The sequence below is a fragment of the Lytechinus variegatus genome, chromosome 1 (genome assembly GCF_018143015.1).
Source record: "Lytechinus variegatus isolate NC3 chromosome 1, Lvar_3.0, whole genome shotgun sequence".
In the NCBI taxonomy this organism is placed as follows: Eukaryota; Metazoa; Echinodermata; class Echinoidea; order Temnopleuroida; family Toxopneustidae; genus Lytechinus; species Lytechinus variegatus.
In genome coordinates this window covers 23,255,008-23,281,980 of record NC_054740.1, presented here as the reverse complement: position 1 = coordinate 23,281,980, position 26,973 = coordinate 23,255,008, and the positions used below count along the sequence as shown (strand labels likewise).

At 36.8% G+C, this 26,973-nt stretch overlaps 1 protein-coding gene across 1 annotated transcript; it reads left to right on the top strand.

Moving 5' to 3' along the window:
* The first annotated feature begins 1,155 nt into the window (after positions 1–1,155).
* Positions 1,156–26,587, top strand: LOC121409527 (ATP-dependent DNA helicase Q5-like). Its single transcript, XM_041601449.1, has 17 exons — positions 1,156–1,686; positions 5,665–5,864; positions 6,638–7,078; positions 7,567–7,784; positions 8,961–9,132; positions 11,677–11,768; positions 12,805–13,038; positions 13,915–14,053; positions 15,123–15,162; positions 15,703–15,761; positions 20,319–20,410; positions 20,687–20,783; positions 21,457–21,558; positions 21,994–23,085; positions 23,816–24,055; positions 24,502–24,574; positions 25,936–26,587. Exons 1-17 carry the CDS (start codon positions 1,419–1,421, stop codon positions 26,037–26,039), a joined length of 3,663 nt encoding a protein of 1,220 aa, XP_041457383.1. The 5' UTR covers positions 1,156–1,418; the 3' UTR covers positions 26,040–26,587.
* Positions 26,588–26,973: the final 386 nt, after the last annotated feature.

The following is a 26,973-nucleotide window of genomic DNA, read 5'->3' as shown; positions in this document are numbered from 1 at the left end:
TAAAGAGAACTTGGTGAAAAATTATATCATTTTTGGAATTTTTTTTATGTCAGAATCTATCACAAATTTTTGTAATGAAAATTGTCGCTCACAACGTGTTGTAAATTTTGCCTGATACGCCATATCTCCCCCGGGATCGGTCCCTCAATTTTTTTTGCTCATATTCCCTGCATATTGCAGGGGCCGTGGAATGGTTTTCAAAGGTGGGGGGGGGGGGGCTTACCATGCTAGAAATCACAATCACATGGTAATTTTTACGTTTTTGTACACGGTTTTGGAAAAAAATTGGGGGACTGAAGCCCGCGCCCCAGCCCCCCGGTTCCGCGGCCCCTGTATTGTGCCATTGCTTGGTGCATGTGACCATGCTCGGGGATAGAAAGATTTTCTTTTTACCTCCATGATGTGACCTTTTGGTTGGACTCTCATGGTGTTTTGAGTTTTACATAAACGTTGACTCCCAATCTGATCTGCGCTGTGAACCCGGGGGGGGGGGGGGGGGGCCACTTCCATTCACGAGTGGATACCATGCGCGAACATGGGGTCTCGAAAAGCACCCTAAACACGTAATTTCCATATTCTGAAAATGCACCCCTTAACAAGTATTGGCGTCTCCGAACCCTACCCTTAGCAAGTATTGAAAACAAAACGATACTCTTGGCATATATTCCCTGAAATGAACCCCTAAACAAGTACAGGAATGTTTTATTGTTACGGGTCGATCCTGAATCGGTCGTCGGCTTTACCTTATTTGGTTTAGTACGACCCCACCTTTTACACCTCGCGCAAATCGGACTCTAAACACGAAGTGTTGGGGCAAAAATGACATCCTTTGGGCTGTGAAAGAGCAAAAGACAGTTTTTCACAATGTAGCCTATCGGGGTATGCGGCACCCCCCCCCCCCGCAAAAAAAATGGGTAATGTTCTTGTTGTTGTTTGCTAGTCTGCACTTAAGACATACCGGTTCTTACTTTTAAGTTGTACAATGTCTCATTTTGACGTTTTGTCCGAGCGGAATACACAAAATCAACTAAAATAAAATTAAATATTGTAAATTGATAAAATATGTAAGAATAAATAGATTTCAGATCCAAAAGGGAGGCGGCTAAATTTTCTGGAAATTATCTCTCAGTCAATGAAACAGAAATAGCACAAGATACAAGACTACGATTACCCACTTAGTTCCGACTTTTCGGATCAAGTACGTGCATGTCGCGTTGTCGTCAGCGAATACATCGACCATCGGTACTGCTAAGCTCATCTCCCCTCTCTTCTCGGCGTGATGATCTATCGTTATTCGCATTCATGAGGATAATGCTGATTTACCCAACCAACAATTACATTTCGGTGTCAGGCACGTTTATCTTTTCTGGGTGAAATGTATTGAGTCCTACTCACTCATTCCTATTTAAACTTCCAAGATGCCGAAGGTTTCAAAGAAGAGCACCTCGCAAGGGTCTAAAATCACAGATTTTCTGACAAACAAGACGGGCGTCGATACGGGAGCGAAACGTTCAACTGAGGGAGCCAGCAAATCATGTCCGAAAAAGATACCAACTGACAAGGGCAGAGTTGATCCAAAATTGACCAGCTCTTTTGCTCAACTACAAGAAACTCTAGAAAATGTGTTTGGTTATGCATCCTTCAAATCTGAGCTGCAGAAAAAGGGAACAGAAGAAGTATTTAAAGGTAAGCCAACACTCCGATCCAACAGGCATGACAGGCCTGAGTCATGAGTGACAATGACATTGACAAGGCACAAACATCCAAATAATATATTGAATATATATATATATATATATATATATATATATATATATGACAGGGATCACAATTATCAAACTTTCAAATGCAAAAGACCTGACAAAATTGGTTGTGCCTTTAGTGTGCATACAGCTGCAATCAGCTCAACATTTTATTGGGCAGTCTCTTGCAATTTCCTTCTTTTAGTTTTACTTTAGTTAAAATGTTAGGTCTCTGCATCTTTCTGAACGTTAAGAACTTTAAAGTAATACAAGAGATTGGCAAATGATGTTTAATTTATGTCACAAAAGAAAGAAAGGATGGGAAGAAAGTGATCGGTGTCCAACTAGACCAATTGAATATAGATCTAGTGGTTTACTTGTTTATTGATCACCAAACACTTCATGAATTTAATCATATTTCTATTAAACAATATTTTCTTAATAAACTTCGATATTAAATACGCCAAGGGTATAACCGGTATAACCTAGCCTTGTGGACTTTGTGATGATATCCTTTGACATATACTTATTCACCACGAAGACTTGAAACCCTTCCCATGCCTATAAAGCAAGACCTACACTACAGATCTACACCTGAATGGATTTCCCTAGGAAATCCATCTTTTAAGATAGAAATCACGTAAGTTTTTAAAATTTTATTTATCTACCGGGTATACACCTTCATATGTCTAATGCGTATTTGAAGGTGTAAAAAAACAGTTAGTAGGCTATAAATATGACAAATGAGAGGTTTCTTACCAGACCAATCTCGTGTAGATCCCTCGATCCATTTGTAAACTAGGGTGACCAGATTTCACAAAATGAAATACGGGACAATCGACAAACAAAGATCCACAAAGAAGCCCACACACAGTGTTAGACTTGTGAAAAATATATAAAGAATTGGAAGGGAGGGTGAACAAAAGAATGAAGGAGAGAAAGAAAATGAAGGAAAAAAGAAAAAACAGAAATTTAGAATAAAAGAAGGATGAAAGAAAGAATAAAAGGGATAAAAAAGGTTTCCATCATTCTTTGAAATGAATATAGAAACAAAGAAAAAGAAAGGAAGGGAAGATGAATATGTAAAGGAGAGAATTAAAGGGAAAACTTGAAAGTAAGAAAAATGAGGAAAGAAAGAATGAAGGAAAGAAATATGTTTCCTTCATTCTTTGAAAGAAAGAAGAAAAACAGGAAGGAATGAGGGAGGGATAAAGAAAGGAAGAAAGAGAGGGAGGGAAGAACGAAGGGAGGAGAACGAAAACTTTAAGAGAAAATAATGGAAGGAGAGAAAGAACGAAAAGAAACAGGAGAGGAAGAGAGAAGGAAGCCAATGAAATTTTAAGGAAAGAAAGAATGAAGGAAATAAAAAATGAAATTTGATAAAGAAGGAAAGAGAGAAAAATGAACAGAGAGAAAAACATGTTCAGGAAAGAAAGATAGGAAATGAAAATAGATGGAACAAAAAGGGACAAGCAGGAAGGATATGGTAGAAAAGAAAGAAAGAGGAAAAAAGTTCAAACTTCAAGCAAACAAAAAAATCCAATCATCTAACAAATATAATGTTATTTGGTGTTTTTTTTTAATGTATTTAAAAAAAATTAAAAAGTAGAATGTTTTAGAAATGAATAAAATTTCAAAGTGAAACATATTAAACATCACGGCGTCGTACACACCAAGACTCCAAACGAAATCTGAAACAACTAGATATGAAAAGTCAATAACTTGTTTCTCTGATTACATCTCTAATAGTATCCCGTAATTAGTAACCATCTGGAATAAAATTATTGGAAATGGTTTTTTGACTGATTTGAGTAGGTATGGGTGTCAACATGTACCAAAAAAAAGTTAGGAGGAAAAGGGTTAGGGGAAAGTGCTTTTTTTCAAGGTCAAAGGTCAATGACCTTTTTATATATACTGTATAATGGTATCTCTGAGATGGAAAGGCGCAGGTTGGTGATAATGGTGTCAAAATGCACAAATTCTTACCACAATATCAAATAAAATGAAATTAGGTACCCAGAATGCACATTAAACGAAAATTTTCAAGGTCAAAGCCTTTCAAAGGTCATTGACCTTTTTTACATTATATACCATATACGATATAATGGTATCTCTGAGATGAAAAGGCGCAGGTTGATGATCTTGGTGTCAAAATGCACGGATTCTTACAAGAAGATCAAATAAAATCAAATCAAGTACATACAATGCTTATTCACCAATGAAATTCAAGGTCAAAACCTTTCAAAGGTCAATGACCTTTTTTTACATTATATACCATATACGGTATAATGGTATCTCTGAGATGAAAAGGCGCAGGTTAGTGATCTTGGTGTCAAAATGCAGAGTTTCTTACTGGAAGATCAAATAAAATGAAATTAAGTACCAAGAATGCATATCAATCTATAAAGTTCATGGTCAAAGGTCAATGACCTTTTTACATAGGTTATATATCGTATAATGGTATCTCTGAGATAAAACGCTGCATGTTGGTGATTTTGGTGTCAAAAAGCAATTTTTGCAAGAAGATAAAAAGGCACAAAATAATATTAAAGAATTATCCTTCACCTTTGATATCCAATATCAAAGGTCAAAAGTTAATGAATATTAGGCGGTTTCAAACCGCCTCGATCACAAGAATCCCCGTTAAATTACGAGAACTTTTTAAGGCTAAAAAATACCCGTTAATTATTCCTGCATTCAGACCGCCCCGAAACACATCCTTCGGGATAAGTTCCCGAAGTTACGAGCATGCGCAGTGTGGTCTGATAAGCAGGCAAGGCGGGAGATTCAAAATCTCTAGCCCAGCAGCCACCCACGCCGCCGCGCCCAACGACACGCTGGGATAAAAGTTCCCGTAATTTGCTTTCACATCGCCAAAATACTTGCAACCTTGGAAAAATCCCCGCGAAAGTTCTCGTAATTTCGCCAAGTACCTACTATTTAGCGGGTATTTTCTTTCGGGGAGATTACGCGTAGTTTGCTTTCACATTACCAAAATACCTGGTATTTTCTGATCGGGGTAAATTTCCCGATCAGAGAATACCTGGAACTGGCGAACTTCGAGGCGGTCTGAAACCACCTATTGATATATCCCTTTATTATTCCCCCAAAAAAGAAATTAATCCATTATATTCACATTTTTTTTATAATAGAAAGAAAGATGGCTATTTGTAATGAAAACTAGGAAGTTTAATAATTTCACTTTGAAATAAGGATAATTAATGGCCATGAAAAATATATTTAGGGGTTAGAGGTCAATGAACTATGTCAAAAACTGCTGGAAATTTAAGTAAATATGTCGATAACTTGATTTAAACTGAGAATCCATAATATAATCATATTAGAATTTCCTGCTGATTTTGTGATTATTTTGGTGGAAAAACTGTTTATCATGTGAGATTGTTTGTACCATTGAGAATTTTCTCCGATCCTACATGCCTAGCTAGTAGCCTGCCACACACAGGCAGGAGGCCAATTCGTTTGCTAGCAAGAAAATCATTGCAGAACTTACAAAAGTTTACAGTTATAAATTTAATTGCTGTCTCTGTTTCGTCATCTGTTGTTTAATGAAAATTCGTCACTTTTAAATGTATTAACTACATTTGTTCAATATTCTGAAATACGGGACAAATAGGCATCCCGGGAAGGGTTTGTCGGGACGCCGGGACAATGGAGCAAAATACGGGACAATCCCGGGAAATACAGAACATGTGGTCACCCTGTCCTGTCGTAAACAGTGCACATACAATAGGCTTGACCCTTGAACCACTTTGTTATGATGTAGCTTTGATAAGCAATATTCCAAAATGCTGTTTTGAAGAACAATTTAAAGATACAAATTATTATTTAACAAATAATAAAATTTGAAACTTTATTATAGATAATTATTATTACAATAATAATCATTTTTCATCTATTTCAGGCAAAAAAGATGTTTTTATATCTATGCCAACGGGAGCTGGAAAGTCCCTCTGTTACCAATTGCCAGCAGTATGCAAGAAAGGCGTAACTCTTGTCATCTCTCCTCTCATCGCACTCATAGAAGATCAGTTGTCCCATTTAGATGAAATCAACATCAGAGCCGAAAGTCTCAACTCCAAGATCCCTGCGGCCAAGAGAAAGGTATGGTTCTTTATCAATAATATTTATAATAATAATAGGTCTAAACAGTTCTTCTATAGCGCTTATCACATTACGAATATAACATCTATATGTGCTTCCAAAGGACTTTGACGTTTACCCCGGCTTGTGCTTGGCGGCTGTAAGTACTTACAGCGCACACACATTTTAAGGAATTTACCTCGCCCAGGTCAAGTGCAGCACACTGTGGATGAATTCCTTGTTGAAGGAAACTACACCATGGCTGGGATTTGAACCAACAACCATCTGTTTTAAAGTCCGGATAGAAGTCCACCTTGTCACAACGCTCCATTTGAGAAATGAGAATTCTCACATTCTCAAATGGAATCTTTTCATCTTTCTAAGGTAAATGGGGACCGGGCAAGATTTATTCCCTAAAATGCTTGTGTAATTCAAAAGGATGCCAAGCTGAAGCAAGGGGTAATGATATCCAAGTTCTTTGCAGCACAGAGCATAGCCTACATGTGCCTACCAACTGTTCTTATTGAATAGGAATATTCATATTTGGTTGAAAGGAAAATTGCCATTTTTACCTGTGCTTTTCTCCTTTTTCTCCTTTCTCCGTTTCTCCTGTATTGAAAAGGAGATTTAAGAATGAACTTGTTTCTGGAAATTTTTTAGTACTTTGTCCCAATTTCTTGTCATACTCTCAAGGTATCATAATGTAAGATGTGCTTTTTAAGAACTGTGTGTTATTTTTTTATACACATATCAGTAATATCATTGAGAAAATTGCATTTTAAATTCCCGAACAGATGGTGATCTCAGACCTTTGCAGCAAAAAACCAAAGATCAGGATGCTCTACATCACCCCAGAAACAGCAGCAACCTCCACCTTCAAGACCATCCTCAAGAACCTTGATAACAAAGGGTTGTTCAGTGGCATCGTAGTGGACGAAGCCCACTGCGTGTCACAGTGGGGCCACGACTTCCGACCTTGTTACCTCAAGCTGGGGGCACTCCACAAGGCGTACCCTACCGTTCCCTGTGTCGCTCTCACCGCAACGGCAACAGCGAATGTCCGGAAGGATATCGTAAATGAGTTGCATCTGAGAACCCCCGTTGTCGAGTTCAGGGCGGGCTGTTTCCGAGAGAATCTCTTCTATGATGTGATTTACAAGGATGTCCTGGAAGATCCCTTGGGTCACCTCAAAGACTTTGGGCTGAAGCTGCTGCAGAAAGATGAAACTCTTGGGGTAAGTGAATGAGATTTAGATATGAATAAAGTAATCCCCCAGGTTCTTCTCAAAGATTTTAGCCTGAAGCTGCTCCAGAAAGAATAGGCATTGGGGGTAGATCAGAAAATATAAAGCTTTTACTTTGATACTTAATTCCAGTTCTTGTTTTGTTGAAGTGGCAAAAAAGTAGAGTACAGTAGAGAACCAAAGTGTGATGTCTGCAATTTTCCATCTTTGTATTTCAGCTTCTTTCCGTATTTTGGTATAACATGATTAAATACTTCGACAAACCGAAGTTGGTGGCTGGGGGCCCAAGATATGACCTCATGAATACAGAATTAACTGTACTGAAATCAATGTATAAATGGCCTGGTTTTAAATGATGTGAACCAGGCAAATAATACATTGACTTCAACTTAAAGAATAAAACTAAATAAAGGCTTCAGATCCTTTTCCTGAATGACCAGGCCTGCTCAGAATGAAATGTTTTCTGTTCATGCCTTTAGGATGCGTCGGGCTGTGGAATCGTCTACTGCCGGACCAGGGATGCCTGTGTCACAGTTGCAGGGAGCCTGAGCCGACAGGGACTGACGGCGCGGGCGTACCATGGAGGAATGAAGGCTGCAGACCGGACGTCGGTCCAGGAACAGTGGATGAATGGCAAGGTCAAGGTCATCGTAGCAACCATCAGCTTTGGAATGGGTGTAGACAAGGCGACAGTGAGGTAATGTTATGTGATGATAAGACCTAGTGGGTGTTTCATAAAGCTGTTCGAAAGTAACAAATGACTTTAATAATAATAGGCAATTGTATCGTGTCATCTATCTATAAACATCTATTATGAGGGGCATTGTTATTATTATTACCCCGACTGAAGCTCGAGCTGCCTTTCAGCGCTCGTGCATTCAAGAAAATAATCCTGCCGGTTACGCATTCATCTCACATGGTTTGAGTGCACTACAGTCTGGATAAATTTCTTGCTGAAGGAAAACATGCCATGGCTACGATTTGAAACCATGACCCTCTGTTTGGAAGGAGAGAGTCAGAACCACTAGACGACTACGCACCCACTTTACGCACCACCGGGGACCCTTTTTTTGTATAACCTCGTATATCCCTATGTTGCTGACTTCCCACCTAAGAACATGTTCCAGTCGCACGTAAAGTCGTGTAAAATTACAAACAGCTTCATGAAACACCGACCTGTATCTCAAATTTAATGCTTCATCAATACTCAGAGCTGCCAACCGTAATTGTGAAACAATCCTATTCTTTATTTCTTTTTATCTTATTTTCAAGCCTAAAATCATATTTTTCCATGAAATTTTTGAAAACATATAAAAAAAAATAATCATTCTTATAATTAAAAAATTCCTATTAAAAAGGGAAATAAATCATATTTATTGTCACTTTCCCCTTATTTACCCCACTAAATAGGAGAAAATCCTATTTATTTGACAGCTCTGAACACTTAATCAATACTTCTATAGGAAGTTTAACTGAAAGCTACTGGTATATATTTATCAACTCCAACTTTCATTACAATGTGTTACCCATTCTTTTTCCAGCTAAACCACTGAGACACACAATCTTTGGGTTTCTTATTTTTAGTGACATCTCTCATTCTCACTAAATAGTCCCGCCCCCCCCCCCCTATTTAAGAGAAAAGTAATGACATGGTCAAGGACTCAAGTTTGTCCAACAGCTTTAGAGTCTTGACCAACCACTCAGGGTTCACGTGTGAACTCTGTTCAGTTTTAGATAATATACCTTAGAGATCACAACGTGAGGTTTACAGATAAAATATTTGAGCTTAATACAGAGCTTATTATTGTCACCGACAACATCAGAGTATTCGAGTATAGTCACAGACTTACTCCCATATATTTGTGCCATGCAGGTTTGTGGCACATTACAACATCCCCAAGTCTATGGCTGGCTACTACCAGGAGTCGGGTCGAGCGGGACGTGACGGTAAACCGTCCCGATGTCGTCTCTACTACTCTAGGCAGGAGAGAAATCAAGTAGCTTTTCTCATCACACAAGAAATAGCATGTGCAAATAGCAAAAAGGTATGAAAAATAATAATTAATAAATTGAATGATTAATTAAAGGTCAAGTCCACCTCAGAAAAATGTTGATTTAAATCAATAGAGAAAAATCAGACAAGCACAATGCTGAAAATTTCATCAAAATCGGATGTAAAATAAGAAAGTTATGACATTTCAAAGTTTCGCTTATTTTTAACAAAATTATAGTTATATGAACGAGCCAGTTACATCCAAATGAGAGAGTCGATGACATCACTCACTATTTCTTGTGTTTTTTATTGTTGAATTATACAATATTTTATTTTTTTTTTACGAATTTGATGATTAGGACCTCATTGCCTGAAGCACAAAATGTTAAAATAATGGAATTCCACGTGTTCAGGGAGGAATGAAACTTCATTTCACATGACAATGACGAGAAAATAAAAATATTTCATATAATAAAATACAAAAGAAATAGTAAGTGAGTGATGTCATCAACTCTCTCATTTGGATGTAACTGGCTCGTTCATATAACTATTTTGTTGAAAATAAGCGAAACTTTAAAATGCCATAACTTTTTTATTTTACATCCGATTTTGATGAAATTTTCAGTGTTATGTTTGTTGATTTTTCTCTTTTTATTCAAATCAAGTTTTTGTTGGGGTGGACTTGTCCTTTAATAGGTATGTCTGCCAGTGACACGACATTTGATCCAGTGGGTGTTTCATAAAGCTGTTCATAACTTAAGAGCGACTTTAAGAACGACTGGTGATCCTTTCTTATGGTAAATGGTATATTCATTAGTGATTGTTTAGCGCGTAAGAAAGGATCACCAGTCGTTCTTAAAGTCGCTCTTAACTTACGAACAGCTTAATGAAACGGCCCCCCGGTCTTGATTTCTCAGAAGGCATAGAGTTAGAGTTAGGATTGTAATAGAGTTTTTGGTTCAGAATAATGTAAAGATTTGGATAAGGGTTCATTTAGTTTTGGATGTTGAGTTTTATGTTTGGCTCAATGTGCAGATTTTTCATCGAAGTAATTGTTGCGGAAGCAAATGTCATGGAACCTCTGTGCCAGTAAGGTTTTTTACAGGTCTAAGTCAGTCAGTCAGATGTGACATTAACAAAGGCAAACTCTTAGGTCCGAATTCACAAAGGTGGTTTTAAAACCATCGGTTGAACCAATGATTTATGTAGATTACCTGTATAAATTACACTTCTTTACAGCATATATAAAAAAATGTCCAATGCTGATGCACGCTTTTGTCACATTATGCCAAATCGATGCCTGTTGCCATGGTTAAGTACGCTATTTTATTCATGAGTCCACTGTTTGAAGAATAGCCTCATTAATTCAAGTCAGTGGACTCATTAATGAAATAGCTTGGATAACCACGGCAACAGGCGTCATCTTGGCACACTGACAGAAGCGTACATCAGCATTGGAATTTTATGATATACAGGAAATCTGCATAAACCATGGGTTCAACCAATGGTTTTAAAACTACCTTTGTAAATTCGGGCCTTAACGATCAGTTAATAAAAAGCGATTTCGTGCACACCCAATAATAGTGTAGTGTACAAAAATGTTCAGTCCAACCATCAAAATATATCAGGAATCGGGATCAACATTTTTAAGTAAAATTAATATATTTTTACACACTGGAGATGAAGTCGAGACATGGGGATCCAAATTAGGCCCGTTTTTAAGGTCCATTTTTGATGCACGTGTACACGGCGTGTTTTTCGGTCGTGTACATGTGTACACGTTGTAAACACTGTGAGAGCGAGTTCTGTTTTCATGTCGACACGGACCCGCATCAACATGTCATAAAAAGGGGTCTATATAGCCTAAATCACGGTTTTAAAGCTTACCTGAGAAGTTTGAAGTATCAATCCACAAAAATTGGTGCAAATTAAAAGTTTACTCGGCTTAGCAGCGCATTATATTAATAAAGAATGCAAAAGAAAATCAGTGCAGGGCCCTAGCTAACGCCGACGCTCGTTGGATGCGCATTTTGTATACTGTACCGTACATGCATGCACAGATCGCTGCAGAATAAGTGTAACTGAAGTTATCGATTGATTTTCATTATTTTGTTGCCAATTTGAAGAGCGTTTGTTTGTAGGCTTGTGTGCGAGCGTATAACACGTAAGTTGTAGCGATGATCGCTATCGCAATTGGTGATTCTCAAATTGACTCTGAGTGTGATTGAGCAACGCTTTCGAGCTTTTGAGACCGGAGCAGACCCATTTCGTGGTACAAAAACGTGAGTCTCCAGAAAGAATGTGGATTAAATTGGCGATTTTGGAAGTGAACTCACTCTGGATTAATTGAAATATATTGACATATTAGTAATTAAAACATGTGCAGTGTCTGAGAACTAAGATTTAATGTGAGGCTGTGAGTGTGAGCTTGTTTATGCAGATGCTACCGTGTACACGGTGATGGAATTTATTACACGTGCACTGACTTGACCGTGCGTGTACACGTGTACCCAAAACGGGCCTAATCCAAATGGTGTCTGGCGGTTGTCTGATGTATAGTTGAAATATCTCATTTCCCTTTAATATTTATTTCCAGAGAAAGGCGAAGTATTCGGCATCACCCGTCAAGCCCAGCAAGGCTCCAATGCAGAGTTTCGAGGCACTTGTCAAATTTTGTGAGGAAGCAAAGTAAGATGAAAACATTCAGGCCTCAATTCTCAAATGAGGCTTATTAGAGGGGGTACAAGACCATGGAATGCAGATTTCATGTATAACTGTGCTTGATTTAGAATATATTTACCGCCCTTTGCTTCTAGCGTGCATTTATGATTTAGCCTTTTCCAGTGTACGCACTGAATTATGTGTGAAATCTGCATAGTCTATGGATTTGTGCCCCTCCTTGACAAACATCTTTCGTGAATTTGGCCTTGAAAGGTTTGAATTGTCATGAGAATTAGAATTTAGTCGAATGATTTAAAAATTCTTTGATCTTTTTTTGTTTTGATTTGTGTATGTTCACTCCACATGCTGATGTAAAGTTACACATTGTTCCTTAAAAATGAAAATGTGCAGAGGGACATATAGATATGATTACATATTATGATTATCATCATCAATTATGGAGATTTTAAAGTTATAATCGAATTAAATGTTTAGCCATATCACAATTTTTATTTGGAATAGATCAAACCAAACTTGTTAAAAAATAGTTATCAAACATTATTATATAACCTTGTTCAGATGAAAATTAATGATTTATCTATTACCCGGTAAATGGAATTGGCATATTTAACATAGCTCTGATTGCAGTTAACTTATTAGTTAATCTATTAATATATTTCTTGCTATATAATTCAATACTGATTTTATACATTTTTATACATTTTATTGTATTGCAAAGCACTTTTATATGGAGTTCATGACAAGTAAAGCCATTTTATTTTTATTATTAGTTTAGTTTACTCCAACGATGTTGTAGGACTAAGCCTGTTCATCGATCAAAGTAGAATGTCTATTGCTGCTCTCCTTCAGACAAATTAGATGCACTACTTGTGTTGGCACGGAGGGGTGGCAGGGTTTTTTTTTACAGCAAAAATTCCATGAAAAACACAAGAAAGTAATCAATCACTCAAAATCGTAGGCAATCTATTCCCAATGCTTATTATTTTGATTATTACTATTATTATTATTATCATCATCAACTTTCTGATATTCTTACATGTAGATGCAGGCATGAATCCATTGCCAAGTACTTTGATGACAAGCTGCCCTCGTGTGGCAGTATGTGTGACGTCTGCAAGACGCCGCAGGTCGTGAAGAAGCGCATCGACGAGATGCAACGTGGCATAATGGGTGGACCAGCGAAAAAAAATCACATGGGACGGACATATATAGAGAAGAACCCCCTCAATGTTCATGATGATGAATTGTACGGTGGTGGCCGCTATGGTAGAGATGTGTAAGTTTATTTACATATTATTCAGTCTTCATTTATATAGGGTAGCCCTATTAATAACAATTACTGTTCTGATAAAGGGCCCTGTCGACAGTTAGAGCTGCCAACTAGTACTCATTTTCAGTATTTAGTAATGAAAAATGAGAAGAATACTGATGGTTTCATGCAAAATACTGATTTCTAAGTTTCAGTTTTATGTGTTGTCCTATGGTATTCTTTGGAAATACTGATTTCCTCACCAAAATACTGATTTTCTACTTTTAATATACTGAAATGCTCTTGTTCAAGTTGGCAGCTCTGGACAGGTACAAAAGTATGATGTAAAAGGAACTGTAGTTTAGAACTTTAGTTTTGTATAAATATGATTTTATTTTACAGTAAATATGCAGGAAGAAATGCATGCGTCTGTATATACTTTTGTGCATAATTTCATTGCAAATATTGGCTTTAGCACATTTTATAAACAAATGATTTTTTTGTTATTGGTTAAAATTAATTCAGTTTCCTGTTTATAATGTGGAATTAAAAAGCTTTTCTAAGAAATAAGAAAAAAGTCTAACAATTATAAAAAGTGAAAAACAATAGAGATTGAGGGAAATGCAATTAAATTCATAAGAAGTTGATTATGATTTATCCAAGGAAATTTGTTGAAAATAGTACAAAGGGTATGTAGACCAATATTTTCTCATCATTTTCATCTTTGAGGCAATTTGTACCAGAATTTGCTCTCATGACCAGGAGGTAATTTCATCTTTGAAACTTGGATTTTGGTTTGTAGACTTTTTGAATTTTATTTGTGAAATCAGATCCAGAGGTGTTGTTTTGTTTGTAACAAGGAATATAAAATATGAGGTCTAGTGTTCTGTTAATCCTTTGTAGTACGTACGTTGGCACGAAGAGAAAGCCTGCAGACTGGTCCGACGATGACGACTATAACACAGATGAAGATGATGATGATGACGGTAATCGTTCTGGAATGAGAGATCTTGTGCAAGCGGAATTCAGGAGGAGAAAAAAGGTGACTGATAGGTGTTGTTCACAACTTATCCCATCACAGAAAATACCTGGCATCTTCTGGGCTCTGTAACGCAAAGGTTTGCGATGAATTGCAAATATGAAAGAACCGCACCGATTGGTCCCTGGTCAGTATTTTAAACAGAATGCGCTTGTAACATTGATATTGATTGGTCAGTCAATTTAGCGATTGATCGCTAATCTTTGTGTAACAGAGCCCTGGTCAGGAATTTTACCTCATTCAAGAATTGTAGTATGCTTTGGCATTGTGTCATTCTACACTTTGCCGCTCTCCAACCTGGCAGGAATCAAACTTGAAATGCTTGTATAATGCATTGTAAAAGTTTTATAGGGTAATAATATTCAAGTCCTTTGGAAGCACATACATGTAGGGGTAATATGATATGCCCTGTGCAAGAACTCTTTATTATTGTTGTTATTATCTAACCAAATTTAGCCCCCTGCATCTGCCACTAAGTGTACAATGTTTGGGAAAAATGACATTGGTAGTGATGTGATGATGATGATGGTGATTGTGATAAGATAATGGTGATGTTGATGGAGAGGATGATGATTATATTGTGATGACAGTGGGTGGTGATGGGTGTGATAGGGTTCCGGAACATTTTCTCTGGCGACAATTGCTCCGATGGAAAATCTGCACGATCAGCCAAACATAAAATCTAGCCTCCCAAAACTAAATAAACCCTAATCCTTATTTTACATTGTCCTGAACCAAAACTCTCTTACGCTCTCGAAGCCTATGCCCTCGGAGATATTAAGACAGGAGCAGATGTTGCAGGACCATATGTAGTGTCATCGGTGATGGTGGTGATTAAGATGATGATGATGATGAAAGTGATGCCTGGTGCGAGGATAATGAAGGTGTTGATGGTGATGATAATGGTGATGATAATGGTAATGATGGTGATGATGATGGCGATGGTTATGATGATGATGATGGTAATGACAATGATGATGGTAATGATGGGATTATGTATATTGATGGTGGTGAATAGTATTCTTTTTGTGTAACTCTAATTATGTTTCTAATTGTATATCATTATTTGCAGAAGAAAATAAAAGCAGATACCCAACAGACAGAGGAAATAGGTATGTTGTTTCTCAAGTCATTTACTCATTAAAATAATGGAAATTAAATTGAGAAACCATGTCTTTCAATCATTTTATGCAGGTCTCCCCCTACCCCCCCAACAACTTACAAGCAAACTATCTATAAAATGCATAAAAACGATCTACATGTAGAACTGCTCAGTGAATTTTTGTTATAGACGAATATGTTGAATTTTTAATTCGTATTGTCAACAATTATCAATCAGAAGCTGTAATTCACCATATTGTATTTTTTGGGGGAAATATTCCTGTTGATTTTACTGTAAATTATTGAAAATTTACAACCCCTATATCTTTAAAGTTTTATCTTTCTTGTTTGCGCCAATTGATAGCATTTTCATACAGATAGGCTTTTCAATTTTACACATTTACAAATTTTGCAGTGCTATTACATATTATCGCTTACTTATCATAATATTTACATATATCCTATATATTTTACTGATACATTTAAAACCATTGTATTATGATTACTTGTTATTGATTTTCAGTTTCTTTCTGGTTATCTTTTATCTTTAGATCCAAACTGTAAATTGAAAAATCCTCAAAGCTCCAAAGTTCCAGGACTTACTATTAAGGTAATGAAAAATGCAGATTTTCTCAATTAAAATTTCACTTTTGGTCTGTCATGCTTGATGCACAATGGAATCTTTATTGTACCCCAGCGAAACAAAGTTTAAAGGGGGTATTTATCAGTGTATGCAGGGCTCCACACTAACCCATTTTTTCTACTGGTCCAACCTATTCATGTCGGACCAGTAGATACCCAGTTTTTCAAATTTTTACTGGTCCGAACCTAAAATCTACTGGTCCCAAAAAATAAAGAAAACATTAAGAAAAGGCGCAAGTTTATTTTTCTAGCCTTTCGTAACCCCCCCCCAAAAAAATGAAGGAAAATGAAGGACAAAAAGAAAGCAAGACAGAAACGAAGAAAGACAGAAACGAAGAAAGGAAGGAAGGAAGGAAGGAAGGAAAAGAAAGAAAGAATAAAAGAAAGGAAGGAAGGAAGAAAAAAAGGTAAAGAAAGGATAGATGTGAAGGAAGAAAAAAAGTAAGAACTAAAGAAGGAAAGGAAGGAATAAAGAAGGAACAAATATAAGAAAGAAAGAAAGAAAAGAAAAAAAGAAATTAAGGAAGGAAATGAAGCAAGCAATACAGAAAGAAAGAACAAATCCAGAAAGTAGTAAAGGAAAGAAAGAAGAAGCAATAAAAAAGAAAGGGTAAAAGGAGAGATGGAAAGACGGACAAAAGAAAGAAAGGAAGGATTGAAAGAAGGAAGGAATTAAGGAAGAAATGAAGGAAAGGTAAAATGATAGATAGAAGGAATGAAATAAAGGAAGGAAGGGAAGAAGCAAGCAATTATAAAAAAAAGAAAAGGTAAAAGAATAGATGAAAGGAAGAAAAAAAGAAAGACCGAGAGACAAAGAAAGGAAGGAATGAAAAAATAAAGGAGAGAAAGGAAGCAAGCAGTCAAAAAAAAGAAAGGAAAGGTAAAATGATATAATTAATAAAGGGGAAAAGGAAAGAACAAGACAGATAGAAGAAAGGAACGAATGTAAGAAAGAAATAAAAAAAAGAAAGGGTAAATAAATGATGGATGGAAGAAACAAACAAAGAATGAAGAAAGGGGTAAAAAGAAGGAAGGAAATAAAGAAAGGAAGAAGGGAAGAGATGAATATAGGATGGATGGACTCAAAAACTAAAGAAAGAGAGAGAAAAAGGAAATATAGAGAAAATATTATATAAAAGGATAGAAAGAAAAAATGAATTAAAGAAAACAAGGGAAATTAAAAAAGAAAGACAGTAACCAAAAAAAATCGAGGGAAGAAACAAAGAAAGATTTATAAGAAGGAAAGAAAGATAGGAAGAAAGCTAAAACTATTATAAATAATTTATCAGTTTCTTTTCTCATTTAAAATAGCTACGAAAGAAAGTCAGATACCATTAGTGTATCAACACACACATAAATGCATATGTGGGGCTATTATGTATTCAGACGATATCACCCGAAACCCGATCTGTTTGAACCAAAACAGAAGTGAAAATTTCTCCTTTTACTGCTTACAAATGACAGAGTTGCTCCAATTTTTAGGAAATATGGACATTATAAGAGCCTTTCATGAGTATGAACCTTGGATTTTGACAGTTATGTGAGAGATTTCTGCCAGAGTTTAGCCAGGCTTCGTTCGTGCGGCCAGTGGAGAATTTACCATGTGGTTTGTGTGGCAGACTACATGTACACTGTATGCATGCTGTATGTATAGTACTCTAGTAACACTTACGTGTGATTCATTCTGTGTGTATTCTGTGTGTGAATGGCAGAATTTCACGGGGGGAAATGGTTTGCTGTGAATTTGACCATTTCTGGAAAAGTTATTGGCCCAACAATGGTTTTTATTACTGGTCATGTCGGACCCTTAAATCTTGCTATTTTTGGAAAAATTACTGGCCCGACAATGATATTTTTTACTGGTCATGTCGGACCAGTAAATCTTCCAATTTCTGAAAATCTACTGGCCCGACAGCGATTTTTTACCGGTCTGGGACCGTCGGACCGCCGCTAGTGTCGAGCCCTGGTGTATGGCTGGGCGGCCGGTCCGTTGCGAATCTTGCGCATTGAACTACTCCCTCTCAGTTTTGAACTGATTTTAATGAAACTTGGAACACATAATGGTGTTGGGGTGAAGAAGACACACTTTTCGCATGTGTTGGAAATTGTGTTGCCATGGTAACAGCAATTTATAGACCCAAAATTTTGTAAAAATCTGTTGGTTCAAACTACTTGATTAGTTTTCAACCAATTCTCATGAAATTTGGCTCACACATTGGTCTCGAGGAAAAGATGTACAGGACATATATATTTTTTCCCATGTGTTGTAAACTGTTGCCATGGTAATGGCATAAGGCGGGGTATTAATCACCTACTGTGATAGTTCTAGTTTTGTCCGTCAAAAAATAGTTGTAACAGTTCCAGCAGTGCACCTTAACATTAGGTCATTCTATTTCATCATGAAGAACAAAGCACATACATGTAAAATTAATGATAATAAATTGGTACTTATATAGCGCATAATCAATTCAAATTGCTCTATGTGCTTTATACAAATTGCTCTCTAACCCTGCTGAACTAAAATCAAGCAGCCCAAATCATTCGATGATCGAATGATGGCCATCGTTATTATTTTCAGCATACAGATTAATTGTAAACAAGCAATTAAAGGAAAAAATAGGAGAACCTCTTGTTGAAAAAAGAGCCATCATCAATGTAAAATGTCATGCTTAATTTGCTGATTTCTCATCAATTACACAATGTCATTCAGAATCCTGTGACTGATATATTTTTTGTTCATACATAGGCCTACATATTTCAAGTCTTTTCACTTGCTAATTCTCTGTAAATACTAACATCCTCTAAAAGTAAAAGAACTGGAATGTGAATTTGCACCTTTCTGCCTGCATATCAATGGCTTTTCAAGGTTTTTTTTTATATTATACATTACCATAAGAATTACCATGGCTCAACTTGCCCCATGTTGGCTGGCTCAAAGTACCCCAGTCCAAACTTAATGCGATATTTCCACATCCACACATTTCTTGTGCATCCATCATTTACAAGACTATGACAAGAATGAAGATCTACACCTGGACTAACAATGTTGTTCTTATTTCGTTGTTAAATTTTGAGATGTGGGTATATAAAAAGCACTGATCTATATTACACCCTTTTTTATTTTTTTGCTGAAAATTGAATTTTTCCCTCTAAAAAAGTACTTTTTGTTTCAAAGTCGAAAACAATGTGGTGGGGTAAAGGGTTATGTAATGGGTCATCAGTACATGACACCACCACAATGTCTGACTCATTCATTATTGGCTTGGGGGGGTGGCTCAACTTGCCCCTATGCTCAACTTACCCCGCCTTCCCCTACACACACACTACAGACACTTGGGTTGATTGCATTCTGTACAAACTACTTAACAAAATTGTTATTCGTTTTAAAGTCTGTCTTTAGCTTTTGTAAATCCCCCAAATTTTGTTATGACTATGTATATCAATTCATTACTAGATTATACGAATGTGCATGCCCTAAAATTGTTATGATGTGGAGGACAAGAAAATGTTTTATGTCTAGGATAAATTTTGTGATTTTTCATGAACATGTATTTTATTGGTTTCCCATCAAAGTATCATCATCTATCGATGTCTGCATGGTTTTTCTGATCAATATAAAACCTATTCCAAAGCATGGGCCGGGCTGAAAATTTCAGGGTATAATCATTTTCTGTAGCTTCCTAACATCCAATCTCTTTATTTGTAAGGTAGATGCTCCAAGGGCTCTTCTAAAGGAAAATAGAAATATCACCAGTAGAGGGCACTAGATATGTTTGATATGAATATTTATATTTTCCACAGAGAATAGGCTTTTGGAAAAAGATCAAAAGCTACTGCAGGTTTTTAAGATTTAAATTGTAAATGACACTCAAGTATAGTTAAGAAGATTAATTACCCTTTACTAGAGGTAAAGAAAGGCTATAAAGAAACCAAAAAGCAAGAAGAGAAACAATCTTTTTGGAAAGAGTAAAATGAGAGGAACAATTCAAAATAAGTTTCATCAAAATCGGTTATGAGATTAGCAAGTTATGGATGTTTGAAAAGTCTTGTTGTACTTTCTATGGGGATCCTCAAATTGGCAAACATACTGCAAAATGTGGACAACTCTCCATTTGTTTTCTACTCAAATTTTCAGATTCAAATTGCATCTTGCATCTTGCATCCTGAGCATGATATGTGTCATTGGAAAATATAATATGAACCACATATGTCAAGGTCAGGAGATAATGTGAAATATTAAAAAATGAGGGGAAAATCTGAAAATTTGTGTACAAAACGAGTGGAGAGTTGTTCACAAAATCAGCCATTTTGAAGCATATTTACCAGTTAGAGGATCCCCATAGAAAGTACAAGACTTTTCAAACTTTCATAACTCACTTATTCTATAACCAATTATGATGAAACAAATTTTAGATCACTCCTCTCATTTTATTCTTATGATAAGATTGATTCTCTCCTTGTATTTTGGTTTCCCTTTAGAAGCAAGTTAAAAATATAAAAAAAAATGCATTCTTTATCCCATCAGGTGAGAGAACATTGTATGCAGCTTCTTGAGAAGGCTTTGAGAGCAAACATCAATGCTGCCTTCTCTGACGAGTCAAATGGTCTCACCTCCAAGTAAGCTTTACTATTAATTAACTTTAAGTTTGATTAAGTTTAACTCTTTTAAATAAACTTTTAAAGCGTTTGCAGTCCCCAGTTTGATTTTCTTCAGCTTAGATTTTATGATCTCATTAAGGTCAGCTAATGTAAGTGAACAAGATCTTGATCTTCTGTAATTTAGTTAAAATTGACCTTGGTTTTACAAGCTTTATCATGAAATGATTGTTTACTGCAACTGCTTTCATTTATCTTTGAAGCTTGTAATATATTGTATTTTGAATCCTTTTTCAGTGACTACAAAATCCAAAGATGTGCAATATCAGCTGAGTACTCAGCCATGGAAGCAGCCAAGACATGCAATCTATACAAGGCAAAAGTATTTGGTCAGGTAATAAAAATAAATAAATATATATAGCACCATCAGAAGTATGTATAGCACCATCTATGTAGAAATAATCTCGAACATTTGTTGATCTTATTCAGTGATTTTTTTCTGTTTCTGTACAAGTGCCTTGTTCCAAGGGTTTCATTCTCTTCTTACAAGATGTATTTTGAGGGTTAACAAAGAGAAGAAAAGAACACCTTTTTTGGGGCCGTTTGGAGATTTGATACCAATTTACGTGTATAGCGCCTACTAAAGTCTGACAACCATTAATCCTAAAAGGCTGAGGAGGAGTGGGGGGGGGATGTCAAAGTATGCATGTCCTTGATGTTTTCCCTCCGTATTTTTTTCACAATAAGTAGATAGCTCATTGTTTCATGAGCAAATTTTACTTTTGCATGTGCGGTTTCGAAGTTACCTCATTTGTTGCATTATTTTTGCTTTGAGTTTAATAACCGGTACATTATTTTGAATTAAGAAACATCTCATCTTAGATACCTCATTGATTTAGTTTCCTTATTTGAATAACCTGTTTGGGTTTATATATCAGTTCCTGAAAATGGTGCTAAAATATGACAAAACTCAACATGACTCTACTTGGGGCTCTTTTCTTCACGTTCTATTTTCATATGATATGTCGTAGTTATGAATATTTCAATATTCCCTGTCTTTTTAATAGGTTGGAGAAATTGGTAAGAAGACAAAAGAAGGCCGTCTGCATGATCTCTTTATTTCTGTGACAGATGAGGAGGACACATTGAAGGAACCTCTGTCATGCACGGTAATTCATACTCCAAAACTGTTGTCTTTGTATCAATTTTTTTCTTGTCCTTTTACTTCTCACTGAAATACTCGGTTGATTCATGTACACAAACATTTCATTGTTGCACTTCATTTCAGATATACTGCCTATGAGCCTGTTTTTCATTTGCCAAAATAGAAGATAATAAGAAGGCGAAGTGAAATAAGACCAAGTGGGAATTAGACTAAATAAAAATTAGACTTTAAAGGTATTAGACCAAGTTTAGTGTAGGACCAAACGAAAATTAGACCAAATTGATCATAGGCAAAACTGGTTTAGCCATGTGGTATTTGACTACCTGAGAATTGGTTTTAGACCAAGTGAATATATGCAATGCCAGTCAGTAGGAGCTCTATCATGTGATATTCAATTTGTGATGTATAAAGTGTTCTTTTCATGTTCTATATCCTGTAGGCTCCATCAAGCACTGCATCCGATGGCCCAAGGTTACCAGCGCTTCCCGGGTTCTGCACGGCGGCGTCTCTGCTTGCTGCCAGCGCACCCAAGAGAGGTGAAGACAACTCCAGACAGACGACTCTAAACTTTGGGCCACCTGCCAAGGGAAGTGGTCTTAGAAAGAAAGGGGAGGCCCAGACCAAGGTGAAATCGTCAGGGGGATTCGTGAAGGCATCAGCTTTAGTGATGTCGGATGGACAGGTGAAGAAGAGGAAACGGGAGGGGATGGATGGTGGCTTAGCAGCTGAGGAGGAGGGGATGGAAGGTCTGTGGATTGGTGATGCGGGAGCAGAAAGAACCCCTGAGGGTGTTGAAATGGACGATGTGGAGGGCTTTGAGGATGGGGACTGCGATGACAACCTAGGGTGCAGCTTCCTGGAGGGGGAGGAGTTTGACGTGGAGGAATACGATGCAGCTGATGAAGACCTAGAAGATAATGATTCGTTAGTGGACAGTAAAGTGGAGAGGAGTGACGGCAGAGACTCCACTAGGTTGCCAATGAAAAAGAAATGCATGGAAACAATCGCACATATGGAAGACTGTAGGACTAAGAAGCAAGGTGAACCAACACACCATGACAACCTAATAAGCAAGATATCTACTGTTCCTGATGAACATCCACACCTACATGCTTCCGAAGCCACAAGGACAGGAGGACAATCAAGTGAAGTGCAATCGCTAGAAAATGGGTTTGATACTGGCATTACAGGTAGAACAGGTACTACAGACAGCAACATGACCAGAAGAAGTAGGGGCGCACTATGCTCCCAAGAGGATATCCTTTCTGAAGACTGTACAAAAAACAATACATCAGCATCATTGACATCAAAGAATCTGGATGTTGTCCAGAAAGAAGACAGTCTTTCTGTTCCAAGGAACAATCCTATAGTAGTGAAAGGGGCAGCAATAAAATCGGAATCTGGTGGGTTGATTGTTAATCAGAATGGATTTGTAGGATCTCATGGAACAACAAGGGACAGCTGCAAATCAGGCAATGCAGCTGACTGCACTCCGGGAGTAGGTGAAGGCACATCTTCTAGGGAGACAGAGGTAAGATAGACCTTCAACTTTTTTTTATGACACTTGGTTTCTGTTTATACACAAAGGTTAGTGATTAATCGTACGCTTGATTTTCACGATAGATTGTACATTGTAGTCAATGCAATAAATCGTAAAAAGTGTTCTATGATCATTGCTAAGCTTTGTGCTACGGGCTCCAGTATGTAATATACTTACTAGAAGAACGATAGGTGTATGGCTGTTAAGTTTGATACTACATGTAGTCAGTCCAATTCCCCTGGTTCACTAATAACGATTTCACTGGAACTCTTTGTACATAAACATCGATGTGGATTGGGCGTGGAGCAGAGCTGCAATGGAAGAAATCGATCGTTACTTCTCTTGAACTAATTACCCATGCCGTGATATGTGATTGTATTACTGTAGGAAGTAGTAAACAGAGACATAATTTTAGGAAGGTCCCATGTTATGGGAGTCAGATATTCATGTTTTATCTCATTTCAAGGTGAATTTTCTGAACATCTGGGGGGGGGAAGTTTTATCTGGTAAGCCCTGTTTATCCAACATTTACCATAGGAACTATGCTTCTCATCCAATCCAAATCAAGGTAAGATATAAGATCTGAGAGTTTGTCAAACAAAAATGTTGATGAAACGCTCCCCTGTAAATTTGTGTTTAAGTTCCCTTCTCATCTGTTTCTATCTTTACTTTCTATCTTACCTTTCCCCTCGGTGTCCTCAAAATGTTTTTACATTTGCAGATCAAGTCGTCACTTTCCATCAGAAGACTGAACCCTATGGACAACAGCGCCCTCACAGGTAGTCCAAGAAAACATGTGACCTTTGACCCCAAGGTTGAAGACAACGAGAGAGCAACGGGAGAGTCGTTGGAAGACAAACGCCAGGAGAACAAGATGTCGCAAGGGCTCAATAAGATCGTTGCCGACGCTGTCGTGAAGTACCTCACTCCCCACTACAAAGAAGGCAAAATTGCTTCCAAGGTGTGTTAAATTATAGAGGGAGCAAACTCACCAATACTGCTTGTGGTCTCTCATGGACTTTGTGTATAAATAACTAGTCTTCAAATAGATTTAGAATATAAAACTTATGTGATATAACGTTGTATGTAACGCCGAAAGTAAAAAATGATTTCCTTGGTTTTGCTAACATTCAAGACTAGATTGTGAATTTCACACCAATTGACAATTTTTTCTATTTGACTGAAATCATCATTGACATTAAGGAGACTGGTAATAACAATGTAACCAGCATACTTTATTATGGAAAAGCCAGCTTCCGACACTGCATTTGACAGTGTATTTTGTAGTAAGATGTAAGGCCAGCAATAAATTCTTCTATTCATGTTGTTCTTGTCATAATTATTATTATACATTGTTATCTTATTATTGATACCAAAATGTTACATTACGTTTTTTTTATTGTGTAGCCTCTATTCAAGTCTTTGGCAAGATGTTTGTCACATCAGCTGACTGACAATAAGCTGGTCACCAAAGCTACAGGTAAGTTTTTTTGGTACTATTTATAGCCTTTCTAACCCAAAATAAATTTGTGTCAGGTACCCATTTACATCACCTGGGTTGATTGCAGCAAAATATGGATCAGTTTCTGGCTGAAGGAAATCACTCTGTGACTGGTATTCAGTGCCACAACTATCTCTTTCAAAGTCCAGAGAGTAATCCACTGGACCACAATGTTCCAAATGGTGTCCACATTCATCATTAAAGGTCAAGTCCACCCCAGAAAAATAGAGAAAAATCTAACTTGCAAAGCGCTGAAAAATTTCATCAAACTTGGATGTAAGATATGAAAGTTATGACATTTTAAAGTTTTGCTTGTTTTTCACAAAATGGTGACATGTACAACTCGAATGAGACAGTTGATGATGTCCCTCACTATATCTTTAATTTTTCTTGTTTGAATTATACAATATATCATTTTTTATAGATTTGACAATAGGACCAACTTGACTGAATCATATACTGTAGTATTCATCAATGCTCATTCCACATGTTCAGGGAAGAATTAATTGTTGTTTCACTCGACAATGAGGAGAAAAATAGAATATTCGCTTTTTCATATAATAAAATAAAAAAGAAATAGTGAGTGGATGACGTCATCAGTCTCCTCACTTGCATACCCACCAAGATTTGCATATAACTTTTTTTGTGAAATTAAGCAAAACTTCAAAATGTCATAGCTTTCGTATTTTACATCCGATTTTGATGAAATTTCCAGTGTTATGCTTGTTCGATTTTTATACGCCCGTCTATGGTATCACGCTCGGTGTAACTTCTGCATCACATGAAAGGTGAAGTTATAGAAATAGAAATTTCACCAAGTAATCATACTTTATCACACAATAATTGTACATTCCGCCACATTTCCATTCTTGCTTTACTTTATGAAATGCCTAAGTTATGATCATTTGAAAGCATTAGGAACAGAAACAAACACTTTTTGGAAGGTTCCAACTACAGACGGTGGGATGTACATACAAGCTGTGCTTTTTAGTCGGTCTCCTTCCCTTCCAATATGATGATGATGATGCAAAGCATTCGTACAGCACCATATATCTGTCAAAGATATTCAAAGGCGCATTGGAGGAGCCAGCCACAATATCACACAATATCATGTGTTATTGTGTTGTACAATTCGATGGAAATGTTATATAATTTATATTATAAATATGAAAAGATTGGAAGAGAAAAGTAATGAATAGAAATGGTTTATAGTTTATGACCACATAATAGTCATGAATTTAAGGACTGTTTTTTATCTTTCGTTGGTTTATGGGGAGTTCTTTGAAAGAATTGTTTTGGCATTTTATTTTCTGACCGCTTGACAATCCTCCTTTTCACAGTGAAGAAACACGCAAAAGGACTGGTTCGTGATTACTTCAAGCACCAAGAGAAATGCCTGACAGAAGATGATATACCAACAGACTCGATGACACAACCTACTTGACCTGATCTAAAAAAAAGATGTCCGACTCTGTCTGTAGAATGTTTGGCCAGTCAATATAAGGTACTTTGATTTGAAATAAGGCGAGCTATGTTGATTGATCCATTAGTTAGAATTCTTGCCACCATAATGACAATATTTTCGACCACTCCAGATGAACTTCCAAAATGAGTTAACAGGTACATGTAAGCTCTTAACAGGCATCATGAGATTTCTCTGTGGATCCATGGATTTCCACTGATTTTTTTTAAAACGGTCGTCATTCTGCGACTTTGAATTTTCTTCTTGGAGCGACGGGACGCATTCCTGCAGATTGAAAATGAGGCACGCTGTGTAGTTGACTGGTCTGTTGGTTGATAAGTGGGGATGTTTTCAATTCTTGTTTCCATATGGGCCCCTGCATGTTATTATCTCCATTCTCAATAGTCGACAAGAAGACAGGAAGTCCTATTTTGCAAGTCTTTGGTATGACTCCGCTAGCAATCGAACCCGTAACCGGATGCTCTACCACTGAGTCCCAGAACCCACAATTAGTAGCCAGGCAAGTTTCTCTTTACTAAGCCAAAATAATAATAAGAGCTCCAAATTAACAGTTAATATAAATTTATTTGAGAGAAGAGTTCTTGCTCTTCTTTCTGTAAAAAAAAGTGTTAAGTTGTGAAACTCCACCAAGCATGAAAATACAAAAAAATCTGTTAAAAAATCTTTTTTTTTTATACGGCTGAGATTTTCCACAGATTTGCATTTTCAACTTGAGTCGATTAACTTGAGTCGATTATCTTGAGTCATTGGAGCTGCCTTGTCAGACAATCATAGTAAAACAAATCCATGAGAGCCACGTGAAAGTTGTGTGTCCGGACAGGTGGTGTGTCCAGACAATCGGTTTTAAACAGCCATTAGGAGAAGTTAACAAGCAAAGTCTCATCAATTTTTAGTA

Excerpts from the sequence above, each read along its gene's own strand:
- LOC121409527 (XM_041601449.1), top strand. The coding sequence starts at position 1,419 with ATGCCGAAGGTTTCAAAGAAGAGCACCTCGCAAGGGTCTAAAATCACA. Across the intron at positions 7,079-7,566 it reads AGAAAGATGAAACTCTTGGG|GATGCGTCGGGCTGTGGAAT; the intron begins GTAAGTGAATGA and ends TCATGCCTTTAG. Across the intron at positions 24,056-24,501 it reads AAGGCAAAATTGCTTCCAAG|CCTCTATTCAAGTCTTTGGC; the intron begins GTGTGTTAAATT and ends TTTATTGTGTAG.